This window comes from Brassica rapa, chromosome A05, assembly GCF_000309985.2.
Source record: "Brassica rapa cultivar Chiifu-401-42 chromosome A05, CAAS_Brap_v3.01, whole genome shotgun sequence".
NCBI lineage: Eukaryota > Viridiplantae > Streptophyta > Magnoliopsida > Brassicales > Brassicaceae > Brassica > Brassica rapa.
In genome coordinates this window covers 23,139,182-23,163,378 of record NC_024799.2, presented here as the reverse complement: position 1 = coordinate 23,163,378, position 24,197 = coordinate 23,139,182, and the positions used below count along the sequence as shown (strand labels likewise).

The 24,197-nt window shown below is 38.6% G+C and overlaps 8 protein-coding genes across 17 annotated transcripts; 7 read left to right on the top strand and 1 right to left on the bottom strand.

The window, feature by feature from the left end:
* Positions 1-18: 18 nt before the first annotated feature.
* On the top strand, positions 19-658 carry LOC103869927 (histone H3.v1). Its single transcript, XM_009148009.3, has one exon. It carries the CDS (start codon positions 76-78, stop codon positions 529-531), a length of 456 nt encoding a protein of 151 aa, XP_009146257.1. The 5' UTR covers positions 19-75; the 3' UTR covers positions 532-658.
* A 488-nt stretch (positions 659-1,146) lies between these two features.
* LOC103869926 (thioredoxin M4, chloroplastic) lies at positions 1,147-2,654 on the top strand. The gene is made up of 2 exons (XM_009148008.3): positions 1,147-1,515; positions 2,178-2,654. Exons 1-2 carry the CDS (start codon positions 1,257-1,259, stop codon positions 2,495-2,497), a joined length of 579 nt encoding a protein of 192 aa, XP_009146256.1. The 5' UTR covers positions 1,147-1,256; the 3' UTR covers positions 2,498-2,654.
* Positions 2,655-2,902: 248 nt separating this feature from the next.
* LOC103869925 (expansin-A12) lies at positions 2,903-5,221 on the top strand. Of its 2 annotated transcripts, none has more exons than XM_009148007.3 (3): positions 2,903-3,906; positions 4,013-4,322; positions 4,534-5,221. In XM_009148007.3, the coding sequence occupies exons 1-3, from the start codon at positions 3,774-3,776 to the stop codon at positions 4,844-4,846; spliced, it is 756 nt and encodes a 251-aa protein (XP_009146255.2). In that variant the 5' UTR covers positions 2,903-3,773; the 3' UTR covers positions 4,847-5,221. The 2 variants fall into 2 exon arrangements, with proteins under 2 accessions (XP_009146255.2, XP_033148715.1); XM_033292824.1 differs by having other exon boundaries at positions 2,903-3,969; positions 4,001-4,322.
* Positions 5,222-5,884: 663 nt separating this feature from the next.
* LOC103869923 (choline transporter protein 1) lies at positions 5,885-9,240 on the top strand. The gene is made up of 9 exons (XM_009148000.3): positions 5,885-6,239; positions 6,363-6,721; positions 6,790-6,935; positions 7,012-7,195; positions 7,272-7,345; positions 7,440-7,553; positions 7,862-8,488; positions 8,558-8,785; positions 8,874-9,240. The coding sequence occupies exons 1-9, from the start codon at positions 6,058-6,060 to the stop codon at positions 9,060-9,062; spliced, it is 2,103 nt and encodes a 700-aa protein (XP_009146248.1). The 5' UTR covers positions 5,885-6,057; the 3' UTR covers positions 9,063-9,240.
* On the bottom strand, positions 9,165-13,182 carry LOC103869924 (putative nuclear RNA export factor SDE5). 7 transcript variants are annotated; one of them, XM_009148005.3, is made up of 12 exons: positions 12,800-13,182; positions 11,627-12,208; positions 11,514-11,539; positions 10,765-10,830; positions 10,627-10,649; positions 10,305-10,546; positions 10,155-10,237; positions 10,020-10,076; positions 9,873-9,940; positions 9,633-9,754; positions 9,493-9,554; positions 9,165-9,418 (listed from the first exon to the last, which is right to left on the bottom strand). In XM_009148005.3, exons 2-12 carry the CDS (start codon positions 12,195-12,197, stop codon positions 9,293-9,295), a joined length of 1,446 nt encoding a protein of 481 aa, XP_009146253.1. In that variant the 5' UTR covers positions 12,198-12,208; positions 12,800-13,182; the 3' UTR covers positions 9,165-9,292. The 7 variants fall into 7 exon arrangements, with proteins under 7 accessions (XP_009146253.1, XP_009146252.1, XP_009146251.1 ...); XM_009148004.3 differs by having other exon boundaries at positions 10,305-10,549; positions 12,800-13,181; XM_009148003.3 differs by having other exon boundaries at positions 10,762-10,830; positions 12,800-13,179.
* Positions 13,183-15,214: 2,032 nt separating this feature from the next.
* LOC103869922 (keratin, type I cytoskeletal 10) lies at positions 15,215-16,492 on the top strand. 3 transcript variants are annotated; one of them, XM_033292809.1, is made up of 2 exons: positions 15,215-15,478; positions 15,659-16,492. In XM_033292809.1, exons 1-2 carry the CDS (start codon positions 15,265-15,267, stop codon positions 16,357-16,359), a joined length of 915 nt encoding a protein of 304 aa, XP_033148700.1. In that variant the 5' UTR covers positions 15,215-15,264; the 3' UTR covers positions 16,360-16,492. The 3 variants fall into 3 exon arrangements, with proteins under 3 accessions (XP_033148700.1, XP_033148699.1, XP_033148698.1); XM_033292808.1 differs by having other exon boundaries at positions 15,539-16,492; XM_033292807.1 differs by having other exon boundaries at positions 15,215-16,492.
* Positions 16,493-16,630: 138 nt separating this feature from the next.
* On the top strand, positions 16,631-21,010 carry LOC103869921 (plant intracellular Ras-group-related LRR protein 6). The gene is made up of 21 exons (XM_009147998.3): positions 16,631-16,981; positions 17,265-17,328; positions 17,422-17,558; positions 17,640-17,726; positions 17,820-17,895; positions 17,989-18,063; positions 18,269-18,338; positions 18,424-18,501; positions 18,588-18,648; positions 18,754-18,832; positions 18,951-19,041; positions 19,144-19,204; positions 19,306-19,373; positions 19,454-19,524; positions 19,631-19,768; positions 19,849-19,953; positions 20,053-20,183; positions 20,262-20,358; positions 20,456-20,530; positions 20,611-20,666; positions 20,767-21,010. The coding sequence occupies exons 1-21, from the start codon at positions 16,917-16,919 to the stop codon at positions 20,837-20,839; spliced, it is 1,758 nt and encodes a 585-aa protein (XP_009146246.1). The 5' UTR covers positions 16,631-16,916; the 3' UTR covers positions 20,840-21,010.
* Positions 21,011-21,106: 96 nt separating this feature from the next.
* Positions 21,107-23,852, top strand: LOC103869920 (probable E3 ubiquitin-protein ligase HERC3). Its single transcript, XM_009147997.3, has 7 exons — positions 21,107-21,339; positions 21,441-22,092; positions 22,201-22,410; positions 22,482-22,592; positions 22,662-23,030; positions 23,123-23,230; positions 23,315-23,852. The coding sequence occupies exons 2-7, from the start codon at positions 21,748-21,750 to the stop codon at positions 23,642-23,644; spliced, it is 1,473 nt and encodes a 490-aa protein (XP_009146245.1). The 5' UTR covers positions 21,107-21,339; positions 21,441-21,747; the 3' UTR covers positions 23,645-23,852.
* Positions 23,853-24,197: the final 345 nt, after the last annotated feature.

The following is a 24,197-nucleotide window of genomic DNA, read 5'->3' as shown; positions in this document are numbered from 1 at the left end:
GAAAAACCCTACTCCCTCTGGGTATATTACTAGCCGTCACTGTCACACACACACACGAACACTATACGATCAAATATGGCTTCAGCTTCATCATCGGCGGCGAGGTTACTCATCCGCGACGGGAGATCAGTGGCGAGTTTACTCTTCCGTGGACGTGCCGCCAATCTCACGGAGAACACTGGACCGGCCATTCGGTCTCTGCTTCTGTTAAACCAGACGGTGGTGCCTAGTCAATACCCGGTTTTCTCTGAAACATTTCCGGTTATGCAACCCGGTTTAGGTCCGTGTTACATTCAGGAGGAGGCTGTGTCGGAGAGAAGAGGGAAAATGGAGGCGGGTCAGGGAAAGCGAGTGGTTAACAACGAGGGCAGCTCTTCCTCGGAGGAGGAGGAGGAGGAGACTGATTTTGATGAGGAAGAGTTTGATGATATTGATATGGACGATGATGTAGAGTTTGACGATACCGACGAGGAAGAAGATGAGGATGAGGAGGAGGAGGACGAGCAGATAGTGAAGAAGAAGAAGAAGTAAAAACTCTCAATTCTTTGCAAAATGCTTATCTGTTTCTTTTTCATGAGATTAATGTGTTTGACTTAGACATGATCACATATTCTTGATGAAATAAAGATTTCCTGTTTTAAAATAACGATTTCTTCTACTGTGATGCCATGTTCTCTGTTTTTGTTTGTGTGTTGCTAACCGGAAACTACTATAACAAAGTACGGTCTTTGAGATGTTAAATGCTCTTAGTGCTAAGAAGAAAACGAGGTTTATTCATGGTTCGAACCAGCTGCTGCTGCTGCTGCTGATATGACATCATTCAACTTCATAGTTCTTGGTTGGCTACGATTACGAACATCTATTACTTCGCTTATTCGTTCCATCGTTTCTTTTAGCATCTTCGGAAAATTAATTAGGAGATTTTTGGTGGGTAACAAAGTTGTGATAATCGGCCGATGCGAAAGCAGTAGAAACCTGCTTTATGAAGCTCATGCCTAAACCGGGTTGGTACATGCTGTTTTAACCGGAATCGGTTTAGTCCTATAAAAACGGTGCCGTTATAGCATAGGACGAAGAATAACGTGGCGGAAAAAAATAAATCGAAAAAGAATTTATCCAGAACAACACATGGCATATGTGTGTGCTATCTATCGGTTTCTCGGGACATTCATATCAAACAGCCAACCAAAACCAAACATCTCTCGCTCTACCACTCAAAATCTCTCTCTCTCTCTCTCTCTCTCTCGCTGCTTTCAATGGCTTCCTTTCTCGATTCCGTAACCGTCACCCGCGTGTTTTCTCTTCCCATCACTTCCTCGATTTCACCTGCTTCAAAGGTTCCGTCAGTCTCTGCCCGGCGGATCTCTCCCGTTCCGGAATTCAGAGGTTTGAAAGCTTCCCAGAAGAGTTCGGTGACTCAGTCAGCGAGTCTTGGTACGAGTCTCGGATCCCGATTCGCTCGTGGTGGTAGAATCGTCTGCGAGGCTCAGGACACCACTGCCGCCGCCGTCGAAGGTATACAACTTAACTTTTAACCTTCTGTGAAAAAATAAATTCACCGTTTGTTATATATCTGAAGCTGACTGGTAATAAACTGATGGTGAATCTATAACCGTTACGTTAATATAGTTATCCCATCATACACGAACTAGTTGAACTTCTTCAAACACTTGACTAGATCCATGGCTCTCCTGAGATTTTGGACTATATAAAAAATTAATTAGATTTGGGAGGCTATAAATAATTAATAAAAATTTTAATAAAATTTTGTTTGAGAGCTGTAAGAGCATCTCTAATCCTACTCTATTATTCGTTCTAAAATAGAGTTTAGAGTAAAGAATGCTTCAATGGTACTCTATTTTTCACTCTATAATAGAGTGAAAAATAGGTTTACTCCAAATATAGAGTAATTTGTTTTTTTTGTTCATCACTTTATTTTCTACTCTAAAATAAAGTATTATTAGAGCAAACTCAAACTCTATTATAAAATTACTCTATTTTAAAGTAAAAAATAGAGTAAGCCATTGGAGATGGTCTAGGACAATGTTTTACTTATGACATCCTTTCAGCATACGGTTCCTTGAGGGTGATGCAATAAAGAGCGCAGTATTGGCAAATAGCAGTTGTCTTTTTGAGAGAAATCTAACTTAACCGGTTTGTTGTTTTTAATGATGCAGTTCCAAACATCTCTGATTCAGAATGGCAAACACAGGTTCTCGAGTCAGATGTACCAGTATTGGTCGAGTTTTGGGCACCTTGGTGTGGACCTTGCCGTATGATTCACCCCATTGTTGACCAACTGGCCAAGGACTTCGCTGGTAAGTTCAAATTCTACAAAATCAACACCGACGAGAGCCCGAACACAGCCAACCGTTACGGGATACGCAGCGTTCCTACCGTGATCATATTCAAAGACGGTGAGAAGAAAGACAGTATCATCGGAGCTGTCCCTAAAGAGACGTTGGAGAAAACTATAGAAAGATTCGTGGTCGAGTAATGAAACAAAAAAACAAAATTTGACTCTTTATCACTCAACCAGCATGTCTTATGTGTTGTATAATTCATCGTAAGGTCTCTTTTGACTATTTATGTTTCCATGCGTCCACTATGTATTGTTTAGTATTATAAAAAAAAAGAATAACGAACAATAATAACTCCACCGACGCCATTAACGGATGAGAAGCACAACTCCATGTGGAACCACATGCCATTGTTCTTTTTTGAGTACAACCTATATACATACATAACTTTTTTTGAGTACAACCTATATACATACACACTCCATAAGCTCTAATTCACCGTACAACCTATATACATACATAACTTTTTTGAGTATGTGATGATTCCGTACTGTTTCATTCTGTGTGTACTGCATAGGACATTATAGTAATGCCACGCGGGTTTATGTCCATATATTATCTGTGTTCGACTTTCGATTTCTAGTCCAATTATGTAAGTCTGTATACTTTGTGCCATGACATGTATTTTTATATAGTAAACGGTGATGATAAAACGCGTTTGTTTTCTGATTATATCAACTGGATGATCGCATCTAATCTTTTGGATATTACATGTCAATATATCATCTAAGTCCAGATTTTCGCGAACTTGCATTAATTGAAATAATAGACTAAAACGTTGGAAAATATATTTTGAATTAAACAATTAGATATGAAAAACTCTGATAGCAGTTGACAAATCCTGAAAATATCTAAATATACAGCTAGCTAGATCTCCTATATAATCGTCAACTATGCTAATCTTAATTCCATAAACACATGTTTTTCTCTTTTCTGAAAGATCCTTACCAACTGTGCCAATCTTTTCTACATATTGTAGTGTTACGCTGATTGGTATCTTGTAGTAAAAACTAAAAAAATTGTTACATACAGTGTAATTATGAACATATCAACGTACGTTATCAACTTATTTCACCAAGATAAGCAAAAACTAACCACAGTATACAGAATTATAGCTTTCTTTATAAGAAGAAGCATTGTTTGTCATGCGTTTAGACCTACATTCAATTATTAGAGAATTTTCAAGAGTAATATAATTAAAAATAAGTATCCAACTAAGAAAGATAACGAACACATGCATGAGATTGAGGTGCATGTAAGTGAAATAAGTCGTAATAATCACCGACAAAACGCGTTAGTTTTCAATCGACCCCTTATAAAACGAGTCCAAAAGGCTTCCTTCTCCATCAAGCAATCACTTCTGAACTAACACTTTCTTTCGATCTCTCTTCGTCTCAATCTACTAAAATATACATGGAAATGAAGGGAAAATATTTGGTTACGGTTATTTTATTGGTTGGTACGTTAAGTGTGGGGATGTGTTCCAATGGTTGGATTAGGGCGCATGCAACGTATTATGGTGTTAATGATAGCCCTGCTTCACTTGGTAAAGAGTCCATTATATACCATAGTTTTAATACTTTTGTTTGTTACTTTAAATTTTTTGTATATCAAAAGCCTTTTCCTCTAAACAACTTCACTTCGATGTATAGGAGGAGCTTGTGGGTATGACAATCCGTACCACGCTGGATTCGGAGCCCATACGGCGGCGCTAAGCGGTGCGCTATTCAGAAACGGCGAGTCATGCGGTGGTTGCTACCAAGTGAGGTGCGACTATTGGGCTGATCCTAAGTGGTGTCTCCGAGGAGCCGCTGTGACGGTGACGGCGACAAACTTCTGTCCATCGAACAATAATGGAGGTTGGTGCAATCTCCCTCGCCACCACTTTGACATGTCCATGCCCGCTTTCTTCCGCATAGCTCGCCGCGGCAACGAAGGCATCGTCCCCGTTTTCTACCGCCGGTAATATATTTTGTTATATTTCGCTTTGAGTTTTTTTTAAAATAATTAAATTATTAATGTTTTATAAATTATAATGTTGTGTTTGTATCTAAATATCAAATAATATTCACAACATATAAAACGTAAACAATATAGCATCATGTAATATATTATATGTCTAATAATATATCGACATCTTAATGATTTTGTTCTTTTATTGCAATTATTATAGAGTTGGGTGCAAAAGAAGAGGAGGTGTGAGGTTCACGATGAGGGGTCAAGGGAATTTCAACATGGTAATACTCTCAAACGTTGGCGGCAGTGGCGCGGTGAAAGCGGTTGCGGTGAGAGGATCAAGGGGAAAGACTTGGCGTCAGATGACTCGTAACTGGGGTGCCAACTGGCAGAGCTCCGGTGATCTCCGTGGACAGAGACTCTCCTTCAGAGTTACTCTTCTTGACCGCAAAACGATGACGTTTCTTAACGTTGTTCCTTCTTCTTGGTGGTTCGGCCAAACCTTCTCTGGTCGAGGCCAGTTCCTCTGAATGGAACTCCTCGTGAAGACAGTGTCCTATTGGTTGCTCTTTCATCTTTGTAACGAATGTGGAGCTAATTTTCAACTATTTGCTTATTTATGAGCTTAGCCCTTTGTTTTTATCTGGGCAATGTTCCTTTGATCTTGATTTTTATTACTACTAAATAATTACACGTTTTTTTGTATTGGTTTGTCATTTATGTATGAGCATTCCTCAAAAGGTTACAAGAGTTTTGCTGAGTCTATAGTAATGGACATTTTTAATTGGTTTCCAATTTTACTACAAAAATTCATTCATAAATTTAAATATAATTAGAAACCTTCACCAAAACAAACGAGAAGAGCAAGTAAAATGTAAGATGATACAGAAATAACTCAAGACAACCCTTTGACAAAAACGAAGAAATAACTCTTTTCGTATAAAAAGTAAACAAATAAAAATATCATACAGAGAAATAAATATGTGATACGAATTTGGAAAAAACAATGAGCCGGCCCATGCTTTTTTCTGCTACTTTTCTCTATTTTCGATGAGTTGATTTTTCAAATACAAAATCAATAATAGTTCTGGTTAAAAAGTCAGTAAAACCAACTTTTGTTTATCCTTCATTTTCTTTGTAACTTGTATGCTTTCTGGGAGTTCAATAATAATTTAATTCCCAAAAAAATTCACATAATTGTATGACCGTTTAGCCACCTTCAGTTATTTTTCTTTATCTTCAGATTAATTAAGCTTTTTAAGAATAATCTACCAATAAAGTTGAACCAATAATTCTTTAATCAAAAGACTGACGTTACAATTACAGTCTGCAGATCTCACAGTGTGGAATAAGAACAAAAAAGTTTGTTTTAAATCTACACAAGAAAAGCAGAATAACAAAGATTTTTAAAATAGTCAAAAACATGCAAAGCCCATCAGAAACCAGACATGGATTCTTTTCATGTTCCACGGATGATAGATATAAGATTGAACAGAGCCATTAAAAAAGAAATTAACTTTTCATCAAAAGACATTAATACCCTTCCAATGCTTTCACACTCTTCTTGAACAAAGAACACAGAGCAAGAAAGAGAAGACACTCTTTTAGTCTTTAGTAAAAAGGTCTCTCTCTCTCTCTCTCTCTCTCTCTCTCTCTCTCTCTGTATTGTTCTCTCCGAAATTCTTCTTTTTTTCTATCATTGATCTTAAGGGTTTCCAGACAGTGAAGAGAAAGAAAGAGGATGAGAGGACCTCTGGGAGCTGTGATTGGAAGATACACTTCAAGTGATGGGAGTGAAAAGGATGGGATCATCAAACACAACAGAAAGTGCAGAGACATCACGTTTCTCATCATCTTCATTGCCTTTTGGGTCTCAATGATTGTTAATTCCAGCTTTGGCTTCAACCAAGGCAACCCATTAAGGTAACAATTTCCATCTTTGGTATAAAGACTTCACCTTTTCATCACACCAAAGTTTGAATCTTTGTAGTAAAAGTATGATTGATGTCTTGTTTTTGTGGGGTTGTTGTGTCTTTATGTTTCTAGACTCACATATGGATTGGACTATGAAGGGAATGTGTGTGGGAGCAAGCACCGTCACCGTGACCTTACTAAACTTGAGCTTAGGTATTGGCTAAACCCAAACCAAGTTTATGAGAGTGGTTTGAAAGATGGGGAGCATAAGCTGGCTAACGCTAGGACTATCTGTCTCTTGGATTGTCCTGCGCCTTCGGATGATACTCTAAACTGGGTCTGTGACTATCCTGACGGCGAGATTCGTCTCAAGATGAGTGATTGGGTGGACAGGAACTATGATTACTTTGAGTTTCTTACTCCTGAGATGAGGAACTCTTCTCTTCAGCTTCAGGGTCCTTGTTACCCTATTATATTCCCTAGTGTCAATGGTAAGTAAGTTTCAGTCTTTCTTTGTTTCCTTAGTACTGTTTTGTAACGAGATTTGTTTTTATTGTAGTTTATTGGAGCTGTCAGTATATTGCTCGTGCTTCGAACTCATCACTTCGTCACTGGCAGCAGATGGGTGGTGTGAGTATTGAAGAGGATATGATCATAGACAAATCCATCAGAAGGTCATTGAATTCTCGTGCCTCGGTTCTAAAGGTTAGAGACTTATCCTCTTCGCTCCTGATGGTTTTGAAGAATGTTCTAAAGTGTTTGTTGGTTGTTTAACTTGCAGCGTTATGTGGCTGATATAGGCAAGTCGTGGCCAGTGTTGATTGTGTGTGGAGGCCTTGTCCCGCTCTTTCTATCCATTGTTTGGCTTCTCCTTATTAGGCATTTTGTTGCGGCCATGCCATGGATCACTGTTGTCCTCTTCAACATGCTTTTAATATCGGTGACCATCTTCTATTACTTGAAAGGTTGGTTTAGGAAAAAAATCAAATATCTACTGTGTTTCAAGTCATTTGGACTCAATATTGTGTCATTTTTTTGTAGCTGGATGGATTGGGAATGATGCTGTAACACCTATCATCGGTGAGCATGACCCATACTTTCATGTATATGGTCGAGTAAGTTTCATCAACATTTGCTTTCAAGTACATTAAATCATGAGACCGTTAGTCTCAGTTCTCCATGCTTATTTGTATTTGCTTGTGTTCCCAGGAGCTGACTCATGTCAGAGGAGTCGCCATTCTGATGACTTTCATCTCAGTTATTGCTATCCTCACTTCAATCGCCATCATCCGCCGTATCCTCATGGCTACATCAGTCCTCAAGGTAAGTATTACTCCCTCCTTTCAGTTTAATTGTAGCTGTATAGTAAAATTTTCGTTTAAAATAAGCATTGTTTTAGATTTTCGATGTAAAATTTATTAACAATATTATCTTGTTTAATTTTCTATTGGTTGAAATATGCTTAGGTGTATAGGTAATGATATTTTTATTTTGGAAATATACAAAATTAAATATTTTTTTAATCTATGTAAATAAACTACAACTAAAATGAAAGGGAGTAGTTGGTTATTAGTTTGGCTTTTTGCTAGAAATGTCATTTTGTTATATGCATATGTACTTGTGAAATCCAGGTAGCTGCTAAGGTAATAGGAGAAGTGCAAGCGCTGATTATATTCCCAGCTATACCATACGCAATGCTCGCCATATTCTACATGTTCTGGCTCTCAGCAGCTCTCCATCTATTCAGCTCTGGTCAAGTTGTTCAGAACAACTGCAACAACACCAACTGCTGCGCGTATGATCTGGTCTTAAAGAAAGTGAACTGTGACCGTTGTTGCGGCTACAGCATACGTTACACTCCTCACATCACCATTGCAATATTCTTCCATCTGTTTGGTTGCTATTGGGCCACACAGTTCTTCGTTGCGTCTTCTGCTACGGTGATTGCTGGATCTGTTGCTTCTTATTATTGGGCTCAAGGGGAAGAAGCAGCGTCTCCGGAGATACCTTTTCTTCCTGTTTTCGCCTCTATGAAGCGGCTTGCACGCTACAACTTGGGATCAGTGGCTCTTGGTTCGCTCGTTGTCTCTTTTGTGGAGTCTGTTCGGTTCATTCTCGAAGCTATTCGTCGGAGGACAAAAGTGAGAGGGACCACACCTGATCACTGGCTTGGGAGAATGGGTTATTACACATCACGTGGGTGTCTCAAAAGCGTTGAGTGGACTCTCAAATCGGTTAACCGCAATGCCTACATAATGGTAATAGAAACTCTCTTCCTTTTAGCAAAGTGAAAGTCCATTTCTTGATAGATTGGTGTCTTGTTTCAGATTGCTATAACAGGGAAAAGCTTTTGCAAATCGTCTGCAATGGCGACAGAGCTGATCATGAACAACATTATGAGGATAGGGAAGGTTAACGTAATAGGAGATGTTATATTGTTTCTAGGGAAGCTTTGTGTGAGTCTCTTCAGTGCTCTCTTTGGCTTTCTGATGTTGGATTCTCACAAGTATAGGGATTCTCACAACAAAGTCTCCTCCCCTCTATTACCTGTCTTGGTAAAAAAAAACTTTTCTTCTCCCTCTAAGACTCATTGTAGATTCAAAAAGACATTGTAGATTATGACTTTCCCTTCTCTATGCACAGGCATGCTGGGCTCTGGGGTATGTTGTGGCTACACTGTTCTTTGCGGTGGTTGAGATGTCCATAGACACAATCATACTCTCTTTCTGTCAAGACTCGGAGGAGAATCAAGGGAATGCTCAGCACGCTCCGTCGCTTCTACTTGAAACTTTAGATAACAATGAGGAAGATGTTCAGAGACTCACCCACTGATAGAGATCCATACTGTATAAGTTTTGTTTCTTACTTAAAGAATGGTATCTGTTATCTCTCAGAAACATTATAATCATATTGTAATGTCAGATGGCTTGAGGATTCTGAAACCATAATATTATATTTCTTCCCAAAATGGTTTGGTTACATTAATGAATGGAGTGTTTGAAACAGTACACTCAAAATTTGTAATGGAATGAAGCAAAAGGATTAAGAACAAATGGGTGTTCTTATTTCTTGGCAAAACTCAACTTCTCGGGGATAACCTCATCAACGCGAATCATCATCAGGAGGCCATTATCTTCTTCAGACCAAGCAATGGATTCTCCCGACAGCAACTTGGCAATTGCCGTACGCTAAGGAAACAAAGTAAAACGAATCAGTTCAAGTTCTATTCAGAGATGAAGATAGATGAGCAGAGATGGTTTACCCGTCGTTTGCATTTGGAGTCTTCCTTGTTGTCACCCAATTTGACCCTGAGGTACTTAATAGCTGAATCATAAACAGATTAGGTTCGTTTCTGCTAGAGCAAAAAAATAGGTTCTAGGGAGATGGATTTTAAAGCCTTACATGGAATGCCAGAGAAGTTCCTAAGTTGGAGCTTGAGAAGACGAAGAGCTTCCCTTGGTTCATGTTCATTCACATTTACTGTCACGACCTCGTCTTCCTTGTAAGCCGAGCCATCGTCTTCCCTATAACAACATATTAGCATGGTTTTGAGTTTTCTCAACACTTCTTGCCAATGGAGTAAAGAAAGAGCAGAAAACTACAATACAAGACTGAAATTAAATAGTTGCGAAATTAACTGACTTGAGTTCAAGCATCTTTGCTACGGATTTGTCATCTGCATCCCTAGCTTTTTGTCCGAAAAAGTGTCCCTATTGTATTGTGGAAGATATCAAATAGTTATTAGATATAACACAAGAAGACACTGATCACTTTCAATCCAAATTGTACCTTCTCCACGAGTCTGTGCGCTCGCTCGGTTTCTCCTTTGGAGAATGCTTCTACAGCCTGCCAAATAGAAAGAGGTTTTTAGTTATGCCACCATCACATCATGGCAATCACATTCTTGTTATCTAAAAAACTTACAGCTCCGTAGTATTCTTTCATCTCCTGCAAATTCTCGTGCACTGCTTTACGATGTGCCGTGTATTCATTTTCATCATCTTCATCTATCAAAGAGAGAAACGTAGATAGTTTAGCAGACTCTTGAGAAAGGAGAGACTCTGTCACGGTTACCTTCTTTAGATGTATTTGTTGATTGTATCACAGTAACAACACTCTCTTGAAAAGTGTCTTCCAGAGGTTCAAAAACAAGACGGCCGGCAACTCTTGCTCTCCTTTCTCCAAATCGTCGAGTTACTTTTGGTACTTCCTCATATCTTTCTGCACCAGAGAACAAAGCTTCTAACACTTCCTTTTCAAGACCACTATTGTTCTTGCCTCCGTCCTGTGAACCTGTTACGGTTCTTGCTTCACCACTGCTGCATCATCACAGAGATAAATTTGAGGAGGAAAAATATCAAAAGGATCAGCAATGGAGGGACTAGAAAAATCTTACCTCTGAGGATCAACTTGTGAAGTCTTTAAGTGAAGGGAAACAAACCAAGTAACCAAGCAGAGTTAGATTTATAAGAAGACGGTATTCTAATATTCTTTAACAACGACCAAACTGAAAGTCATAATAAAAGCTCACAACTTCATTAGAGATTCCAACATCAGCATGCTTCTTGGTATCAGACAAGTCAAGCAGTTTCTCCGTACTCTGCAATATCATTAAGAGTGGATGCCAAATCAACAAGTTACAGCACAAAGATAAGGCAGGACCTGTTCAATACTTACAGGAGCCAAATGCCAAGAGCTATAAAGATACCACTAACAATCAAGTGAATACAAATTAGAGACAATAGGAATGTGAATGCGCTTTTTGACTCTGGCGAGAAAGAGAAAAAGGATTTAGGCTATGCTTTCTTTAAACCCTCCAGTTTAGAGATTAAGATTAATTTATGGAAGTTGATCTCTCATTAATCATAAACCTGATGTAAAAACAAATCTTAAACTAATTAATAAATCCAACATAAAAAGGGGAAAAAATCTAAAAAGTCTAATATAAAGGAAAACACCAAAATCTTAGTTAGAAGAGTTTAATAACAAATCTTATCAGATTGAAAAGTCAATTTCATCTCAAACTTAGTCAGCAAATAGTATTAAAGCACAAGAAATGGATTCTCAAAGTAGCTCAAATAAAAAGTGATGCAACTATAAAGTTCACAGGTCATAATTTAGAGAGCTTCAAGGTATGGGAGAGTATAATATAATGCAGCCAAGAAAGGCTAAAAACATATTATAAAAATATTTAAAGACAAACACGAAGGTATCTTATGCAAAAAGCAAATTAAAGAAACAAATAATACACTACTTGCTTCAGAGCTAAGGGAACTGGCTTACCTTCATCACATCATATCCGCATACGCCTGACAGTTTAGTGAAAAAGAAGATAAATTTTAGCAGCTAAGATCATGAATGATGTCAAAGCAATTATCAAAGTAGAGAATGCTTACCAAGAATCTGCTGAATAACCTCAGGGCTAGCTTGAAAGCCTTCTCCGAGCATCTTAGCAATAAACTCCTCAACATCAGTAGGTGCCCTGCTTACGTTTCCCTCACTGCTTCTTGGCAATTCTTCTTCACTCCATATCTCAGTTTCAGGAATATCCCTTGCGTCTATCTTCATCGGTTTAACTGCTTCTTGGCGAGCATTTGATTCAGGCATGCTTCTTCTAGCATACTCCTTTCCAATAACACTTGAAACAGTACCAACTGATACAGAACTTTTCTTCGGCCTCCATACTTTGGCGGCGTTGCTATCATTCTCTCGTGGCTGAACTTTCTTGGGAACGTAGACATGAGTTGGCTTTGAGGTTGCTCCATTCGTTTTCACTTGGTCACTTTGAGGCGTCTCTTTGGTGGTCATGGCGAAGAGAATCTCACCAGCTTCATGGACGTTCTGGCTAGCTTGGCAGTAGGCAGCAGCAATGTCGTCGAGAGAGAAACGAGAGCCAAAAGCATCGAGAAGGACTTGCAGGCTTCTCGAATCTGGATCACTGTGGGAAGAGCTTGCAATCATTGACATGTCTCCTCCTCCTACCAAAAAACGAATGGGTCGATGAGCAAACAAGTCTGGTAGTGAAGCTAATTGGAGAATGCTGAGTAAAAATGTTCTCTACATAACATCCAAAATAGAATATGCACTAAAAGCCGTCCTCTGACTGGGTAACTAAAAGCAGAACATGGTTTTGTAATTATGTCCGAAAAAAAGAAGAAAACTTTGAATATACATTTGGCTACCCAAAAAAAAAAAAGCATTGAACAAACACCTGGCAGGCATAATCTCCGACCAAAATGAAACTTACTTAATGTAATGGCGAACAGCACAGTTGCCACTAGGAAAGCCAATCAAGCAATCATTTTTGCAGTTGTAATGTAATACAAGTGAAACAAATCAATGGCACAGTGACAAAAGAGAGGAAAAAATAAATAAAAACACGATTTTTACTCGTTATAATCAAAATACCCACAGCGCAAAATAGAAGAAAGCTAAGAATGTGAAACCTTTAAAAACAGCATAAAAAAAGAAGAAGAAAGGAATAAAGGAATCTTTTTTTTTTTTTGATAGAGAAGCAATCCGAACTCGTTTCGAAGAGAAAAGAGTAGAATGTAATAGTTATCGCTTACCACCGGAAACACAGGGTAGCGATGTAGGTCGGAGGAAGGTTTTGAGCCACCGGAGACGTAAGGGAGTAGAGCCTAGAGGGCTATTCAATCGACAAACTGATAATTGGTTAAGACCGAGACTTCGTGAAGTGGACCGGAGAAGAAGACTAGAGAGATAAATTTTGCCAGCGATGTTATAAGTAGACAAATGTAAATCGGTGCAGGACTAGGAGTGTTTTGTCAAAAGCGTTTTCCCCGAAACTTCACTTACATTTAACTCTCCATTAGATGTTTTAATGTTTCCCAATAAGGTAAAAATCAAATATTAAGACTTTTTTGAGACTCAACACATTTTAATGACCTTAGTTAATAGAGCAGATGTATATTAAATCGATACACTGATAAAAGATACTTAGGAGTTTTCATAGAGTCGAATTGCAGAAATGAATAATAATTTGAACTAGATTTTGACCCGCACGCCTGTGCGGGTGTATTTTTTTAAAAAAATATGATGCTATTTGATTTTTATGTCACTATTTAGGGTTGGGCAAAAACCTCAAATTCGAAGAATTGAACCGATCCCAATCCGAATAAGTAATACTAAATCCGAACCGGAATTGATTAAATATCCGAATTATTCAAAATTTTGGTATTTGAAGAACTGAAATCTAATCCGATCCGAACCGAAGTATTTTGGGTATCCAAAATAGATTTATATACTAATATATACATTAATTATTTTTAGATTTTATATATATAAAAACATCCAGAATATATATGATACTTTTTAGTTTGCTTAAATGCTTGAAAATATATACAAATAATCAAACGTAAATATCTTAGATAGTTAAAATATACTCAAAACTCCAAAAATACTTTAATAATTATTAATTCTCTACCAAATATTTAAATCAAACCTATTTAAATTGATTATCCAAATCCGAACCAAATCCTCAAAGATCTGAAATGAACACGAAATCCCAAAAAGACCTGAAAACGATAACGAACCCGAACGCCCACCCCTAATCACTATTGTATATATATATATATATATCTTATATGTGTCATCATAGGTTACAAAATATGTGTTATCATATAATTAATCATATTTTATAAGTACCATCAAATAAGTTTTCTTATAATTAATAATATTTTATACGTACAATGATATAAATAATCACATAAATTATATTTTAAAATTTAATGTGAAACATAAAAACCATAATTTAAGTTGGTGTTTGAAATTGGGCTTTGTATTGTATTTTTCTTATATATATTGAAAACATTTTTATAATAGTTATTGAAAAATATGTTAGTAAAAATGAAATTTTGAATATATGTTTATTTTTGAATGAATTTTTGATATAAATCAATTTTAAATTATTATTTTGATTTGAATATATATATTATCAAGTAACATAGACTTATTACTTTTTAATATAATGTAATGGACTTCCAATTTTTTAGTAGCATAAGCCCATTATTTTTTTCTAACTTACTACTATCCATGTTTCCAAACAATACTATTTTTTAACTACTATCCATATTGTCAAACAATCTCAATGTGTACTTCAACTTTAATAATATAGATTTCATAATTTTGTGAAAACGATAAAGTAAAACATTCGGTCAAAAGAAAAAAGTATCATTACATGTGAGGATGTAGTCTAGTCCTTTATGTTTTTATTAATTATGGAGCAATCCTCCGTAGTTTTGTTATTTATCCAAATAAGCACATTTATGTTTAGTATTGACAAAGTAGCCCCTCTTGTTTCATTTGAATTCTGGTAATCTCACACTCCTATTGTTGTTCTCATCTACTTTTTCCCCAAATAGTTTATAGATCTACATTTCGAGTAATTTTTTTGAATTTTAGTTTGAGTCTTTTTGCTGGTAAACTATAGCTTTGAAGGGGGTTTATTGCAGAGCAAAGTATGATGGTGTCGAGAGGGATAAGTGGTCAATGAGGATTCTCTGGGGCTGTGCACTCGGAAGTGCAGTTGGTAATGTATCTTCTTGGACCTTTCGATCCGTTTTCTTTAAAGCTTTTTTCTTATGAATTTATTGTAGGTGGTTGCTGTAGAAAGACAAACCCAGAACAGAGCACGTGCTTTGGCTGAAGGTTTGAGAGCTGGTGATGCCTGATAATACTCTCTGAAATCTACCAAGTGCTGTGTTTATTTTTACATGGATACACTATATAATAACATCTTGTTCCTAAGATGGTTTTTGATGCACTTTCTTGTTGGCAACTAATCCTAAAACGAGTTCGAAAACTTGAACACACAATTTGTGTTATGGAATAAAGCACCTTCTTACCTTTCTCCTTGGACTCATGCTATGTTTGTGAATCACTCTTTTTTTTTTTGCTTTCACGGTATGTGTTTTCTTTAAAGAATATCACTTCCTATAAAAACCATGAGGGATTCATTATTTGAAAAATGTACAAGCAGGATCAGTTTATTTCATAGGATTAACAAAAAAAAATGGCAAAGGGACACCAAGGCAAATGCTTTGGACTCCTCCTGTTACTATGCCTCTTTAGTTCAACTTTGGCACGCAGGGTTCTCAAGGATCTCTCAATGAAGCTAGATATGAACCATGTTGTGAAGCCTAGTTTGAGCGTGCAAGATCATGAGATGTTCAATGTAGAATCTGAGCACATAGTGAAGCCTGACCATAAGCTGCAGTCCATGCCGGGTGAACCGGAAGAGCCTGAGGACAGGATCATGCCTGATCGCAAAATGCAATCCATGCCGGGTGAACCAGAGGAGCCTGAGGACAAGATCATGCCTGATCATAAACTGCAATCCATGCCCGGGGAACCAGAAGAGCCTGAGGACAAGGTCATTCCTGATCATAAGCTGCAGTCCATACCGGGTGAACCAGAAGAGCCTGAGGACAAGGTCATGCCTGATCATAAGCTGCAGTCCATGCCGGGTGAACCAGAAGAGCCTGAGGACAAGGTCATGCCTGATCATGAACTGCAAACCATGTGGGGTGAGCTAGAAGAACCTGATCCTAAAACTATGCTCGATCACAAAGAAAAGCCTGATCATAAAGTGCAGTCCCTGGCGAGTGAACCAGAAGATCCTGACCAAACAGTTAAGCCTATGGGGTATGGTGAAGGTAGGGGCTTTGGACATGGCGGTGGCTATGGGGAAGGCGGTGGCTATGGAGAAAGCGGTGGCTATGGAGAAGAAGGTGGCTATGGAAGTGGCTATGGAGAAGGTAGTGGCTCAGGCGAAGGGATTGGTATCGGCGTAGGAGGTGACTCTAGTGGTAGTGTACCAAGTGTAGTTGTCCCAAGCATATCAATCCCTCCCATAACGGTTCCAGGCGCACAGATTCCCGGTTTTATGATTCCAGGGGTCAGGGTTAATCCTGGTTATGGTTCTGGGGGAAGCCAAACCGGTGGTTGCACCCCAAGCGTACCATACTACCGCCCACCTATATACCAACAACCACCAAGCTGTTCCCATTGTGCACCTTTCGTTTCAGGACAAGACAAGCACATGTCAGACAAAGGAACTATGACCGAAGAAGCTCTTGCACCCACTTCAAACGAGATGCTCGTCTAAGCTTTCAGTGTCCATAGAAACACAAAAGTATAATAAAATCACTCATAAGGATATATATATCGTATTTTGGTTTGATAAAAGCGTCACATTAAGTTGAATAATCCAACGTTACCAACACAAAGTTTTAAATAAATGAAGACCAGAAATAGTAAAGAAGCAGGCAACTAACTGGAACTGTAATTGAATTGCCTAATATTGATTTATAGTGTGACATGATCATCGCTCGTGCCATGGTCATGATGATCAATCATTCTCGGAATCATCATTACAGCAACGATGACAAAAAAGACGTAGAAAGAGCACAAGACAAAAAGACTTGGCTTCACGTAACTTTTTGTTCACTATTTTGATCGTCTCTCTGGTTTAATAGGCCGGCTCATAAACCCAACCCAGTCAAGCTGTATATTATAATATTAAAAAAAAATACGAATAATATTGTGAATTTTGTTTTATTAAACCATATTCCCGAAACGACGCCGTTCAACATCTTTGTTCATAAAGCGATTAGCGAAGGAGACGAACGAAGAACAGGCACAGAGAGTGTTTTGTGTCTGGTAATGGATCGGATTCTGAAGGCAGCTCGAACTTCCGGTTCGCTCAACCTTTCCAATCGATCTCTCCGGTTAGATCCCCTAGCTTCCATTGTTTTTTTCTTTTTCTTTTAAGTTTTCGAAATTGGATAGAATGTGACTAGATGCATCTCCAGTAGATGACGAGTCTCTCTTTTTTTTTTTTGTTTTTTTAAACTTGTAAATACTTTTATAATTCAAAAGATTTTGATCCTCTCTGTTGCTTAAGATCAGATCTTGTATGGTCACGAGATCCCATTGTATATGAGAGCTGCTGCAAAGTCTTTTCCTTTCACCACTGTTTATTGATTTGAGAGGGTTGTTTCAATTTTGCAGGGAGGTACCTACAGAGGTTTATCAATGTCTGGAAACAACCGGAGAAGGGGAGAACTGGTGGGAGGTGATCAATTTATATCATTTTCTCTAATGCATTCTTGTTATGTCATCAAATTTCTTGAAATGTTTTAAGTTTCCTCCATCTTGCACATTGTAGGCGGTTGATTTGCAGAAGCTTATTTTGGCACATAACGAAATCGAGGTTTTAAGAGAAGATCTTAAGAACCTTGCTTGTTTGGTTGTGTTAAATGTCAGTCACAACAAACTGTCGCAACTTCCTGCTGCCATTGGGGAGTGAGTGTTTTCTTGAGCTTTCTTGCTAGCTTCCATTGTGTTCACTTTGGTAATAATGGTCAAATGCTCTCTCATTCGTAGGCTTACGGCGATGAAGTCGTTGGATGTGTCCTTCAACTCCATCTCAGAACTTCCTGAGCAAATTGGTTCTGCAACTTCTCTTGTCAAGTAGGTTATCCTGGCATATAATTAGATTAGGGCATTGGATTCACTAAACTTTCGCAGCTCATAATTGATTTAAATTTCTTGTGATGGTTTCAGGCTTGATTGTTCAAGCAATCGGCTTAAAGAACTTCCAGAATCTCTTGGAAGATGTTTAGACTTATCTGATTTGAAGGTTGTTCTCTGTTATTTTTGGATCAGTTGATTTTTTTAAAACTTTCTCTCATATTTTTCATGGCAATGATTGTGCTTTTACTATAATCCACAGGCCTCAAATAATCAAATTTCCAGTTTGCATGAAGACATGGCCAACTGTTCCAAATTATCCAAGCTGGATGTGGAGGTATGAGAGTGGTGTCTTTTTCTTTCTCTAACTTATAGTGTCGACCTTTTTTTTCCCGACGAAATTAGAACTTTATTAATCTTGAAAATACATAGTTAGAATGCAAGTATGGAATAACCAAGGGCAGTATAGCCTTCTGAAAGAAAGAGAAGGCAATGGTTTTCATAGATAGATGATTTACCAATGTAATTTATGCTTGTTGCAGGGAAACAAGCTCACTGCGCTCTCTGAGAGACAGATAGCATCGTGGACCATGCTTACAGAGCTTAATGCATGTAATGATATTCAGTTTTTTATTCTGCGTTTTCTTATATACTGAAAGATTGTGGGGACACACGTTAATATATTTTCACTCTGCAGCTAAGAATATGTTGGTTGATCTGCCACAAAATATCGGAAGCCTTTCACGTCTTATCCGGCTTGACCTTCATCAGAACAGTAAGTCAAATCTGAGGAGATAACGTTTCTGTAACTCATTCCTTCTATGTAGTTGCTGAGTTAATTTTCTTATTCGATTCATGCAGAAATCTCGTCTATCCCACCATCAATAGGCGGTTGCTCTTCTCTTGTGGAGTTCTATTTGGGGTCATTCTCTACTAACTGTTTCTTAAGAAAGATTTGTTTGGTCCTACATGGTATCTAATTAGAGACTTTCACTACTGACATTCTCTTCTCTGTACTTTATGCCAGAATGAACTCACTATCGACATTACCAGCAGAGATTGGAGATCTGTCACGTCTAGGAACACTTGATCTTCGTTCTAATCAGGTATTGTGCTCATTTCTTGTTTTCTGACATTCTATGTCATTATATAATCCTTTATATAGTGACAATCACTATCTTTTAAATAATGGCCTGCACTCTTGTGATTTCTCCTGATTTTCAGCTCAAGGAATATCCAGTTGGAGGATGTAAATTGAAGCTCTCGTACCTTGATCTCTCAAATAATTCATTGACAGGATTGCATCCTGAGCTCGGTACTTGCCATTTTTGCATCCCCTGCTTGTTAATGAATTTACATATGACATCATTAAAATAGCAATTAGCATAATGATTCTTGTTCTCTCCTTTTCTTGTAGGAAACATGACTACTCTGAAAAAGCTTGTGCTTGTTGGCAATCCTTTGAGAACCCTTAGAAGGTAAATTTTAACTCTCCCATTGTCTGGTTTCTTGATTCCTTGGTGTTAGTTTGATTGCTACTTCAAGAGACCAATATTTCTTTCGTTTTTTGACTCTTCAGCACGTTAGTAAATGGTCCTACAGCTGCTCTATTAAAGTATCTTAGGAGCCGTCTATCTAATGGTGAAGGTGCATTAGTCCAACCATCACTCTTTCTCTCTCTCCCATCTAAGAGGTTGTGGCTAACTGTTAGAAGTTTCCATTTGTAGAAACTAGTGCAAGCACTCCGACGAAGGAGAATGTAATTGCTTCAGCAGCTCGTATGTCCATATCTTCAAAGGTAAGTGAAATCACAGATCTCAGCACCATCCTAAAAAGAGTTCTATATTTGTAAGAGAAAACAGGAATTCATGTTCTTAATCGATTGACGCTGAACACAACTCCAGGAACTTTCTCTGGAAGGTCTCAACTTGACTGCTGTCCCTTCACAAGTTTGGGAGTCTGGTGAAATCACGAAAGTTAATCTTTCTAAGAACTCTATCGAGGAATTGCCTACTCAGCTTTCTTCTTCTGTTTCCCTACAGGTAGTTTTCCATAAACACACTTTCTATATACAAAACCTGTTATGGTTGCTAAAGATTTCATATTATCTTTGTATTTGCAGACTTTGATTTTGTCAAGGAACAAGATTAAAGACTGGCCCGGTGAAATCTTGAAGTTACTTCCCGGTCTTGTGTGCTTGAAGTTGGATAACAATCTCCTGAAGCAGGTTGGTGATGCTTGTGGAGAAAAGATTTAAAGAGTTGACTATAGCTTCCACTCTAGAAGACGCTAACCCATCACCTTACTTTTTTCATTTGCTTGTAAGATTCCACTGGATGGGTTTCAAGCAGTCTCTGGGCTTCAGATTCTCGACATAAGTGGTAATGCAGCTTCATTGAGCATCAAAGAGCATCCCAAGTTTTCGCACATGCCACAACTACAAGAGCTTTATTTGAGGTTGGTTATTGTACGTTACATCATCCATTGCCCATTTAGTTACTGTTCGCTAGTTTAAGATGTTACTTCACTTGACAGCCGAGTCCAGCTGTCTGAAGTCCCTGAAGATATCCTCAACTTATCTAACCTGCTTATCCTTGACTTGAGCCAGAATTCACTTCAATCGATTCCCAAGGTATGTTTGCTATAAGCTGTCTACTTTGTGGTTTATGATTTAGTGGAAATTGTATCAGTCAGCTAATTAACCGAAGTGTTTTTTTTTTCTCAATCAGGATATCAAGAAGATGACTTCACTCAAACATCTGGACATATCCAACAACAACATTTCAAGTCTTCCTCCAGAACTGGTAAGCCGCCTTTCCTTCTACCTGGAACATAGAAATTGCATTAAAATTTTCTGATGACAAAATCATGTGTTGTTTCTTAGGGTTTGCTTGAGCCAACACTTGAGGTTCTAAGGCTTGATGGGAACCCATTAAGAAGGTATTTTCTTCCTTCCATTTAAAATCAACTCAAATTCATTCATCATACAAACAACAAGTCTGATTTATCTTTCCCTTTTCACCAACATTATTGAAAACAGCATCAGGAGACCCATTCTAGAAAGAGGAACAAAAGCGGTCTTGAACTACCTGAAAGACAGAATTCCAGTTTAGTAGATTCTACAACATGAACATAGCAATATATTCATATATGTTGTTTCACTGTTTGTAACATTTGTGTGTTGTGTGACCAAATTGATTCTTATTGGTGAGAGATGAGACCCACTTGTGTAAGAGATCTTGCTTTTGTCTCCAGTGACTTCAATAGAAAAAGACTTTTACAAACTGGTTGGTTATTGATTTCCCCAACCTCATTGTCAAATGCTAACATCATAAACTTTGAGAGTTTTGGCGTTTAATTTACAACCACAAACTAGACAAGGACGAAGACGAGGACTAGTTAAAGCCCCAGAAGATTCTGCAAACTCTCTCTCTCTCCACGACAGAGAGGAAGCATCGCCACAAAAGTAAGAAGCTTAAGAAGCAAGACACTGAATTTTATATTCCTCTTCACACGTCTTTCATCATTCTCTTATAAAACAAAGCTCCTTTTAGACTTTTTGGTTTCATTTTGTTGATTAGTGGCGATAAAGTCAATAGCTTTTGCGTTCCAGGTAAGCTCCTCGCGCATTCACATTACTCTTCTTCCTCTTCTTCTCGATCAAATCAATTAGGGATTGCTCTGTTTTGGTACTCTGTTTTTTTTTTTTTGCAGGTAAAAATTCTGAAGAAATCTGGTGGGATTGATTCCTTAGCGATCTGACCCCTTCTCATGATTAGTTTTCGATCTTCGAATAGACCAATTGCGAAACTCTCATCTAAAACTCCCTTCTCCTATTCGATCTCTTATCTCTTCTTACCATCCAACGTCTTCTTCATACGCTACTTCAACTGCTCTAGATTTCGTCTCAAAATCTGTCCTTTATAATCCTTAAAGTCTCAACCTTTCGTTTCCTTAGCTTGAATCCTCTCATAAAGTCTCGTCCTTTACGTTCGATTCTGAAAACTCTGTTCTCATAGTTATGGCTGGCGGAAACTGGGTTGTTTCGTTTGAGGATCTTCCTTGTCATTTGATCTTGGAGGTGTTGACATCTGGGAGGCTCAATGCGTTTGATCTGCTCAGCTTGGAGCTGACCTCGAAGAAGGTTTTCGGAGGGAGCTGCTTTGGATTGTACCCTTTCAAGTTCAGGTCGCTGGCTGATTACGCGGCGTCTCAGCTCTGCTCTGTGCATCCTGTCTATGTGGGAATGGGGTTGGCTACGCAGAAGGAGCTTTTCGCTAATTGTGAGGGGAACTGGAAGAGGCTTTTGAGGTTCTTGCAGTCTGTTGAGCAGTCCTCAGATATGGTTGAAACCTCTGCAGGCAATGTACGTTTTCGTTAACTGAGTAAAGGATAGGAGTATAGCTCTGAATGATTTGGCGAGTTCTTGGTTTAGAAGTTACAAATGCGTTTGTTTTCATAATGCTTTGTGCAGATGCAAGTTACAACGGGAAGGTATCACACGTTGCTAATCAACAACTCAAAGGTTTACTCTTGTGGGTCGAGTTTGTCTGGTGTTCTTGCTCATGGACCAGAAACTACTCAATGCGTTGCGTTTACCCCTGTGGAGTTTCCCTTCTCTGCTCAAGTGGCTCAAGTCTCAGCCACACAGAACCATTCTGCTTTTGTGTTGCAGTCTGGAGAGGTTGGTTGCTTCTGTTTCTATAAAAACACTTGTCCTATTGAGTATGTATGCTTACTTGAAAACCTGCACAGGTTCTCACATGTGGGGATAACTCATCGCATTGCTGTGGTCACTTAGATATAAGCCGTCCAATATTTAGGCCTAAGCTTGTTGAGGCTTTGAAGGGAACTCCTTGTAAGCAGGTAAAAACTGATACCAACTGTATCTAAATTGAGTTAATAGAACATTCCTGATCTCATCTCCTGTACCAGGTTGCTGCAGGGCTTCACTTCACTGTGTTTCTATCAAGGGAAGGGCGTGTGTTTACATGTGGATCAAACACACACGGACAGCTTGGTCATGGAGATACCTTGGACAGACCAGTACCCAAAGCTGTCGAGTTTCTTCAAAGCGTTGGCCCTGTGGTGCAAATCTCAACGGGACCGAGCTATGTTTTAGCTGTGACACAAGATGGCTCGGTGTACTCGTTTGGCTCTGGCTCTAGTTTCTGTCTTGGTCATGGAGAGCAGCAGGACGAGCACCAGCCGCGTGTTATTCAGGCTTTTAAAAGAAAAGGTATTCATATACTCCGTGTCTCTGCAGGGGATGAACACGCCGTGGCACTTGATTCCAATGGCCGTGTAAGTTCTTTGTTTCCATCTCTCTCTCTATGTCTCCATTTGGTTTTGAGAAAGCAGAAGAATCTTGTTTTGATTGTTCTTTGAACTCTTAGGTATACACATGGGGTAAAGGTTACTGTGGTGCTCTTGGGCATGGAGATGAAAACGACAAGATCACTCCTCAAGTTTTGGTCAGTCTCAACAACTGCCTCGCTGTCCAGGTTAGATCCTTACATATGTTGATTGCTCCCATGTTCTAAACGTGGTCAGGAAGGTCCTTATCATGACTCTGCTTTGGCTTGCAGGTGTGTGCAAGAAAGAGGAAAACTTTTGTGTTAGTTGAAGGTGGATTGTTGTATGGATTTGGGTGGATGGGATTTGGAAGCCTAGGGTTCCCTGACAGAGGAGTTTCCGACAAGGTCCTGAGGCCAAGAGTGTTGGAGTGTCTGAAACAACACCGTGTGTGTCAAGTAAGCACGGGTTTGTATCACACCATTGTGGTGACTCAAGGTGGTCGCATATTCGGATTTGGGGATAACGAGAGAGCGCAGCTTGGTCACGACTCGCTCCGTGGCTGCTTGGAACCTACCGAGATCTTTCTTCATTGTGGCCGTTCTCGTAGCCGACTTTGTTGATCATCCAAGAGGTAAATAAAACAAGCATGTTTGTACGAACCGGCTTGAGATTGGGTTAACCGGTTAGTGTCTTTTGTATGATTTGTATCTCTTTGATTTTTTTCTTAGTCCATGACTGTATCAAAGATATTTCCGGTTTGTTTGTATGGAAGATACTTTCAGTATGAATTGTAATTGATTGGGAATGACGTCGATCCACCTTTATCTCTCCATAGAAGAAATACATAGTGCAATAATTGAGGATGTCATAAATGGGTAGTTGGAAATAATGATGGTTTCCTAAAACAGAAAGTGTCGGTTACTAAAATCGTCGGTGCATTAGGTTTTATTGTAATGTGTTTTGGAAGCTCATTAGAAAGAGTTATGCTCCGCTTAGGGACTAGTGGTTATTGACTTATTGTATTCTTGATGAAAACACGCACACACCAAAAGGTTATGGGAAGGAAGAGTGATGAACAATGTCTCTCACTTGGAACGCAAGCAAGCACAAGTAATGTTCAAAACAGAACCAAGTTGTGCTCTGGACGGGGATTGAACCACACTATTTTTCTCA